Source organism: Budorcas taxicolor, chromosome 21, assembly GCF_023091745.1.
Source record: "Budorcas taxicolor isolate Tak-1 chromosome 21, Takin1.1, whole genome shotgun sequence".
Taxonomy (NCBI): Eukaryota; Metazoa; Chordata; class Mammalia; order Artiodactyla; family Bovidae; genus Budorcas; species Budorcas taxicolor.
Genome location: NC_068930.1, coordinates 3,590,960 through 3,600,128, shown reverse-complemented (window position 1 = coordinate 3,600,128; position 9,169 = coordinate 3,590,960). Strand labels below are relative to the sequence as shown.

Genomic DNA, 9,169 nt, shown 5'->3' with positions numbered 1-9,169 from the left:
ATAAAGAGAAGGATGGTCCTGGAAAAACAGGTGGAAAGACATCATATGAGTCTATGCTAATATAATCTTTGTGTGAGGGGATTCTAATGAAACAAAATTTACATCAAAATTATCCAATGGAATAGAAAAACCAAAATCAATGACCATTAAAATACTAACAAAGTCATTATTATATTGCCTTCAAGAGAACTTCGATCACACTCGGATTGACAACATTCTGCATTTCTTGTTCATAACTCTTCCATGAGGTAGGAAATCAATGAATTTTTGTTGTTATTCTTCAGAATTCCAATTTGTCCAATTAGTCCTCCCGGTGGCTCAGAGGGTAAAGTGTCTGTCTGCACCGCGGGAGACCTGGGTTCGATCCCCTGGAGAAGGAAATGTCAACTCACTCCAGTATTTTTGCCTGGAAAAGCCCATGGACATAGGAGCCTGGTAGGCTACACCCATAGGATCGCAAAGAGTCGGACATGACTAAGTGACTTCTCTTTTTCAGAGTTGACATATTTTCTTGGGCAATCCTGACTGTTCTCTCAGTTTAAATTCTCACACTGATCTGAAACCTAGTTGACACACCAGCCTAGTTCTTGCTCTCGGATTGATCTCTAACTTGATTTTGGATATACCTAATCAAATGCTTCCTAAGAAAGTCAGCTTCGGCATCTCAGAAGCTTAAATTACCATCTGTCCCTTAAACTGACTCCTTGTCCAGTGCTCACCCATCTCCCTCCCCTCCTCCTCAAGAACTCCTCCTTAGCCATAACAGGACGCCTGGGGAGGGGGAGTGATTACTGAGGCCCGTATTCTAACGGACCCTCTATGCTTACTGGGGGCCTCCTAACCCACTCCCGCAGCCCACCAGGAGCCCCGCCCGCCAACTCGACTGCCGGGCCCCAGGCGCGCGGACGCGCAGGCGCATTGGCCCGGCCCGCCGCCGCCCCGCCCTGCCTGGCCTCTGCGGAAGGCGCCGCGCGCAGCAATGCGCACTTCCTCTCCAGGAGTCCGCGGACGGAAAGCAGACTCGAAGAGCTCTTGGACTCGGCGGCCCTGCTCTTGCGAGACCGAACAGATATGTCCGAACAAAGTAAGGATGTGTGCGACCCCAACTTTGCAGCCGAGGCCTCCAACTCCGAGGTGCACAGCAGCCCCGGCATTACCGGGGGGCCCTCTCCTCCGGGGTCTCAGGCCGCGACACTCACTGAGCCAGAGAGCCCTCCCTTAAGCCCGCCTGATGCCCCTCTGGTCTCGCTGCCTCCCCAGGCTCCAGGCGAAGAGGGAGACCCGAAGGCCCTGCAGCAGGCCGCTGACGAAGGCCGTCCCCACCAGGCCCCGAGCACAACTCAGCTCAGCCCGGCGCCCCCGGCCCCGGCCCAGCTGGTGCAGAAGGCACACGAGCTCATGTGGTACGTGCTGGTCAAGGACCAGAAGAGGATGATCATCTGGTTCCCAGACATGGTGAAGGATGTCATCGGCAGTTACAAGAAGTGGTGCAGAAGCATCCTTCGGCGCACCAGCCTCATCCTCGCACGCGTGTTCGGGCTGCACCTGAGGCTGACCAGCCTGCACACCATGGAGTTTTCGCTGGTCAAAGCTCTGGAGCCAGAGGAGTTGGACAGGGTCGCTCTGAGCAACCGCATGCCGATGACGGGCCTCCTGCTGATGATCCTGAGCCTCATTTACGTGAAGGGTCGCGGCGCTCGAGAGAGTGCAGTCTGGAACGTGCTGCGCATCTTGGGGCTGAGGCCTTGGAAGAAACACTCCACCTTCGGAGACGTGAGAAAGCTTATCACCGAGGAGTTCGTCCAGCAGAACTACCTGAAGTACCAGCGCGTCCCCCATGTCGAGCCCCCTGAGTACGAGTTCTTCTGGGGCTCCCGTGCCAGCCGCGAAATCACCAAGATGCAGATCATGGAGTTCCTGGCCAGGGTCTTTAAGAAAAACCCCCAGGCCTGGCCTTCCCGTTACAGGGAGGCTCTGGAAGAGGCTAGAGCCCTGCGGGAGGCCCACCCCACTGCCCACTGCCCCCGCAACAGTGTCTCCGAGGACTAGCAAGGTCTGGAGGCAGATGAAAGTTTTCTGCCCCTCACCAGGGTGGAGGAGGGGTGGGAGTGTGGGACGTTAGAGTATTCAGGATCTACAGTGCAGTATTTCACGTGTAACTTTTAAGTTTTCCATACAGTGCTTTTATACCTCTTAATGCAATGTTGTGTTCATTTCAGTAATATTAGTGTATAGGATTCATGCATGGTTGTTTGTAAGTAAGCTCAGTTGGTGCTTTCGCTTTTGTGCTACCTTTCTTGATTTTTTTTGTACCAGAGACATGCTAAACTTATGAAATACACTGAGACATTTTCCATATTCTTTTACGTGTGACGGAGGCTGTGTATTGGGGTAGATTGGTCTTGCAGAGTTTGGAAAAACTCCCCAGAAAAGCTGGCCTAACCAAGAGAAAAGTTGACCCCTGTCTTTGTGCTCTGCCCGGGCACAAGAAACATCCCTGTGGAGTTTGGTGATGTGAACTGAAACAGACTCAATGTGGGCACACTTTACTAAACAGATACAACCTCACCATGAGTAAACTTTAAACATTAAAGATTCTTGTGATACAGTCATTCATGGAAAAAGTGTACTTTATCTTCTTAACAGAATATTATGGGTTTGAAATGGGAATTACAAAGTATACAGATATAAGTTTCATCTAATAGGACGGGGACGTCAGTACTCATCATGACTCATGAATGTGTAAAGGGCATAGTTTTATTTTCAGGAAGGAATTCACAAGTTCATATCAAAGCTTTGACAAGTAGAAGTGCAAAAACCAAAAACAGGGGTCATAATCACATTACATAGAAATAACAAATGCTGATATTTAGAGTAATTGCCCCTCTTACATTTTCCATATTTTCTAAAAAATAATAGCTGTCTTTTGTGGGCACTAAGAGAGGCCTTGTACTAAACCCTTTACATATATTTTCTCTCTTTAATCCTCACAATAGCCTTGTGAAGCAGGCACCGTGGAGGAAATACAGAAATAAAGCAGATAATTAACTTTCCCTGGATCATAAAGGCTTCCTGGGAGGAGAGGCTTGGTTTTAGGGTTTGGACCCAGACTGAATGAGCCCAGAGCCCATACTTATACTCACCTGCCTCCAGCTGCCCCCCTGACTCCTGCCTTTAAGATTGTGCCTGTAAAAAGTTCCATGTTAGCGTCTTTAGTTTTCATGTTATAGCCTGTACTTGTACCTCCCTACTCTCAACACACACACACAGCTAAGGATTATTACTAATGAATCCTACACATTCATCTTTTAGGGGAATTAAGTCATATTCTGTACAAGTCAAGGAACTTCATTTTGGAGAGGTTAATGGACCTAACCAAGTCCTGTTCCTACTTAGCAGTGAACCCAAGATTTGAAGCTTGGTCTTTTCTGAAGGACTGTGCTGATGGAGCTGACTGCCCAGTGGTCTGGAGGAACACACATGGGACACCTTGGAGAGGGATGTGGTGTTGGGGTGGGAAGGTCACCTATTGGGGTGTCTCCAAAATTGCCATGGGCCACTAAGCAACCACTCAGAAGGTGGGATGGGGTCAGAGAGGGGCAGTGTCTGAGGATAAATCTCATTAGGAAGCTCAAACCTGCAAGGGGGAGAAAGAGAAATAGGATTTAATAAGACCAAAAATCCTTCAAACATCAGAACATTGAAAAAGATCATTTGGGTAAAGCCAGACCCTTTTCTGGGGAAGATGGAAAATGAGGGGAATGCATAGGTGACATTACCCCCAAAAGAAGTAATCTGAGAGTTGTATTTGTGTGAGAGAATTACTATCTGAATTGGAGACTAGGATTCCCAGCGCTTAAAGAACATTACTTAACAGGCAGGTGCTGGTGCGAAAGTGCTGAAGAAGCCTCCCATGTCCTGAGACGAAGTTTATCCCTTTTAGTAGATGTCCTGTGAGGTCTCCTGTGGGGAGTAGTGGGCATTTATGCAATAACTTAGGCAAGTGTGCCCTGGCTTTGATGCCACCTCTTAACTCTGAGCCAAAGCTAATTCAGACATTTTAAAACTGTTAAAAAAAAAATTACCTCCATCTCAACCCAAAACTTCCTGCAGAAACAAAACAAATCTGCCCCTTTAAATGTAAGTCTCCCCAGCCAAGCTGGGGTGCTGGACACTTTCTCTAATGCCCTAATTCAGCTTGAAGCAACTGTTTAACTCCTGAGCACTTCTTTCATCAAACCCAGAAGTCACCAGCCACGCAGTCCTTTTACTTCCCAGTGTTTGTATTTGCTTTCTTTTCTGCCAGGAAAGACTGGCAGAACCACCCCAGAGCTTCTCCCAAGCTCCCTGACACAGGCACATCACCTGTGCTGTAGAGGACCAAATCTTGAGAGAAGGACAGGATCATGAGAAATGAGAAGCTGACCCCAGCAATCTGACCCCACGTGGGCAGGGCTTCTCAGTTCCTATGCAGGCTTGGAGACAGCCAGACTCTCTCAGAGAGGCTTCCCAGATGCAGGACAGAGCTAATTCATGACACCAGGTCCTGCATGGAGAGTAGCTTGGGGTACAGGGAAGGGACATCCAGTATCTCTTTTGGATTTTCATGCTGGGCTCAACTGAAAGTTGGGGGGTTGGTCATGTATTTTCCAGAAGGCTTATCTACAAGGTGCTGCGAGAGCTCTTTCTGAATGGAGTCTGCAGACGCTGGATGTTTCAGCCGAGAAGACAGTGCAGTGAAGCCCAGAATGCTGCTGCTGGGAAAGAGTTTCTAATTCCCAGTAACATCTGATGCTTTATCAGTCTGTTTTGTCAACAAGAACCTCACTTCTTTACAGACACCCACAGGTATATTTCCCTATAATTAACTTCATTTAATTAAAGTCATGGAGGGCAAAAAGGACCTGTGTAAACTGAATGTAATTAGCTTCCAATTAAAGTAGTATGTATAACAAAACCAATACAATATTGTAAAGTAATTAACCTCCAATTAAAATAAATAAATTTATATTTAAAAAATAATAATAAAATAAATAATATAAAAATAAAATTATTTTTAAAAATAAAGGCTTTACTTAAAAAAAATGTAATGATAAGGTATTTTGAGAGCAAAATAAATGACTTTTGTAGTATCATTATAAAAAAAGAAAAGATATGTTTTAAATGAACTTCTTATGCAGGTGTGTATTTCCTCTACTTGAAAAGTCATGTATAGCCCCCTCCACTTGAGTTTTACCTGAGCAGCTCAGGAGTATCATTTCCAGTGGGAGTACGGTCTGGCCTTGAAAGCAGTCATGTTCTCCTAGTATTACCTCCAATAGCATCCTAAACTGTTCATTCAAACTGTTTATAAGTAAGTTTGTTTTTCTTTTCCTGGGATGTAAGATGTTCTTGTTCAGTTGCACAGTCGTGTCCAGCTCTTTGTGACCCCATGGACTGCAGCATGCCAGGCCTCCCTGTCCCTAACCATCTCCCAGGGTTTTCCCAAGTTCATGCTCATTGCTTCAGTGATGCCATCCAGCCATCTCATCCTCTGATGCCCTCTTCTCCTTCTGCCCTCAATCTTTCCAAGCATCAGGGTCTTTTACAATGAGTCAGCTGCTCACATCAGATGATCAAAATACTGGAGTTTCAGCTTCAGCATCAGTCCTTCCAATGAATATTCAGGGTTTATTTCCTTTAAGATTGACTGGTTTTATCTTGCTGTCCAAGGAACTTTCAGGAGTCTTCTCCAGTATCCTAATTTAAAGGCATCAATTCTTTGGTGTTCCACCCTCTTTATGGTCCAGCTATCATAACTGTACATGACCACAGGGAAGACCATAGCCTTGACTATACAAACCTTTGTTGCAGAGTGATGTCCTTGATTTTCAACACACTGTCTAGGTTTGTCATAGCTTTCCTGATAAAAAGCAATCATTTTCTGATTTCATGACTGCAGTCACCACCCATAGTGATTTTAGAGCCAAAGAAGAGGAAATGCTGCCATCTTTTCCCCTTCTATATGCCATGAAGTAATGGGGCTGGGTACCATGATCTTAGGTTGTATATGTATGTATATATATATATATATATATATATATATATATATATATATATATAATTTTAAACCAGATTTTTTTCATTCTCCTCCTTCACCCTCATCAAGAGGTTCTTTAGTACCTCTTCAAAATGCCTAACTGCCTCTCTCATTTTCACCATTTCCTTGATGCCTGATTTAGGGAGCGTCATACATACATGCAGGCTTCCCAGGTGGTCCTAGTGGTAAAGAACCCACTTTCCAATGCAGGAGATGCAAGAAACACAGGTTTGATCCCTGGGTGGAAAAGATACTCTGGAGGAGGGCATAACAACACACTCCAGGATTCTTGCCTAGAGAATCCCATGGACAGAAGAGCCTGGTGGGTTATAGTCCATTGGATTGCAAAGAGTCTGATACGACTGAAGTGACTCAGCATGCACATGAACATACACACATGAAGGTTTCCCAAATGATGTGGTATAGATCTGCCTGCCAATGCAAGAGGCTCAGGGGATGAAGATATGATCCCTGGGCCAGGAAGATTCACTGGAATAGGAAATGGCAACGCACTCCAGTATTTTTGCCTGAAAAATTGCATGGACAGAGGAGCCTGGTGGGCTGCAGTTCATGGTGAGACCTGAGTATGCATTCATATATGCACATGCTTGATAAGTATTTATTATATGAGTTAAGAAACTCAAAATATAATCAAAGACATACTCCACCACATGACAAAGACAAAAGGAAGCATAGTAAATAATGACCAATCACTCTAAAGTAGAGGAAACATGGACAAGTTGAAATTAATGAAATTTAAAAATACAGAAAAATAGTATAAATAAATTTTTTTCAGGTTAGTTCTGTAAATACACCAAGAAAATGGGCAAATATATATCAGGCTTTTTTATTTATTTATTTTTATTACATATACCATTGTACTGGTTTTAGGTATGCAACATAATGATTTGATGTACAGATTTATACTGCAATGATTGCAACAGTAAGTTTAGTGAGGATTCACCATTGCACATTGTAACAATTTTTTTGTCTCATGATGATAACTTCTAAAATCTACTCTTTGCAACTTTCAAATATACAATACAGTATTGTTAACTGTAGACATTATATACACATTACATCCCCAAGACTTATTCAGTACAAAGTTGTGTTTGTTTTTAAGGAAAAAAGGTAAATAAATAATTTTTACTAGGTAAATGAGGTAATGACACAGTTTAGTGCTCCAAATGTGACACAAATAGCAAGTGAAAAAATGATAAACATAATGTCCAAACACACATTGTTAAATCCAGATACTTTTTTGTGTGCTAACTGATCAAAGATATAGTGATAATATACATGTTTCAATGCCATTCTCTCATATCATCCCACCCTCACCTTCTAACACATAGTCCAAATACCTGTTCTTTACATCTGTGTCCCTTTTGCTGTCTTGCATATAGGGTCATCATTACTGTGTTTCTAAGTTCCATATATATGTGTTAATATACTGTATTAGTGTTTCTCTTTCTGGCTTACTTCACTCTGTGAGGGATGGTGTGGGGAGCAAGGTGGGAGGGAGGTTCAGGATGGTGAAGCACATGTATACCCATGGCTAACTCATGTCAATATATGGCAAAAACCACCACAATATTGTAAAATAATTAGCCTCCAATTTAAATAAATTAATTAATTAAAAAAAGATGAAAGCCACCATCCTGTACTACCAAGGGTGATTAAAAACTGACATTCTGATCCCCTGCTAGAGCTATGAGAATAACTATTGTTGACCCCTGAACAACTTGGAGGTTTCATAAGGGCATGCAGGGTGCTGACCCAGTTACAGTCCATTGGAGAATAAATTTACAGTCAACCTTCTTATCTCCAATTCCCCATGTGTGCAGTCAGCTAACCACAGATCCTGTAGTAAGCACTTACTGATAAAGAAAATCTGCCTATAAGTGGACCCACTCAACTCAAACATGTGTTGTTTTAGTGAATTGTACATGCATTCTTAATTTATGCAATAATTTGTAGTGTATGTTGAACACTTAATACATTGCATTAGCAGTGTTAGCTTTCAATGCACTGAGAGAAGGAGATGAATAATAAGAATTACACTTTAGGACAGTGAGTGCCACTCCAGGAGAAGTATGGAGGCTCAGAAGGCTGAAAATGGTGCATCCAACTCTGACTTTCCTCAGAGAGTGACATATAAATATACATCTATAAGATAAGCAAGAATTAGCCACATAAAAGTGTTTGGGAAGGGTAGTCAAGGATAGATTTGTGAGAAGGAACAGTTGTGTGAACACACTCACAAGCATGTAAGACTATGGAGTTTCTGAAAATCTACTAAGAAGAAGACAGGAAATAAATGTCTGAATGGGCTGGAAGATAAACATTGGATAAGGAGAAGGAAAATATTGTGCTGAAGATATATTTGATACCCTGAAAATGTCAGTCATTTTAAACCTATGACAGCTCAACAGTGTTAGAAGGAATTGTCTTGAAAGAACAATTGTTTTGAGTAAGTATCTTCCTTTGTTTCCTGATTGTTATTCAAGGGTCTAAAATGTCCCTTTTTATCTCTTAATTACATTATTGTTATTTCTTTCACCTGCCAGGAACTCTTATTATAGCTATATTATGCATATTTCAATGTCTAAAGAGTGTCATGTGTTCCCTTACTAACTGTACATGTATAGTCCTTGTTGTTGTTGAACTTCAAATGAAAATCTACATAGTGCTGTGTTCTGAATCCACGGTAGTGAATTAGACAAAAAGGATCCCTGGTCTCAGGGATTTTACTGAGACTCACAGTGCAGATAGAGCACAATAAAAAGGTAAACATACAAATGAACCATTAAATACAAATCACATATTTGGATAAGATAATGAGACATATGACTTGGTCAGAATAATAAAGAATGGTGGAGATCAGCTGAGATAAGATTCTTAGGAAAGAGTTTTCTGAAAAGGTGACACTTCTCAGAATTTTTGAAGTATTAGGAGAGATCTCACAAAGAGCAGAGGGAATGTGAATCTAGGCAGAGAAAATAACCATATGGGAAGGCCCAGAGTTAATTAAGTGAGTTTTCTGGTTTGCTTTACTGCCAGACACAGCATTACAGATGAGCGAGGCAACAT

The 9,169-nt window shown here is 42.7% G+C and overlaps 1 protein-coding gene across 1 annotated transcript; it reads left to right on the top strand.

Moving 5' to 3' along the window:
- The first annotated feature begins 1,002 nt into the window (after positions 1-1,002).
- On the top strand, positions 1,003-2,605 carry NDN (necdin, MAGE family member). Its single transcript, XM_052659748.1, has one exon. It carries the CDS (start codon positions 1,072-1,074, stop codon positions 2,047-2,049), a length of 978 nt encoding a protein of 325 aa, XP_052515708.1. The 5' UTR covers positions 1,003-1,071; the 3' UTR covers positions 2,050-2,605.
- Positions 2,606-9,169: the final 6,564 nt, after the last annotated feature.

Bases quoted from the DNA above. Each gene is read 5' to 3' on its own strand.
- NDN (XM_052659748.1), top strand. From the start codon at position 1,072: ATGTCCGAACAAAGTAAGGATGTGTGCGACCCCAACTTTGCAGCCGAG.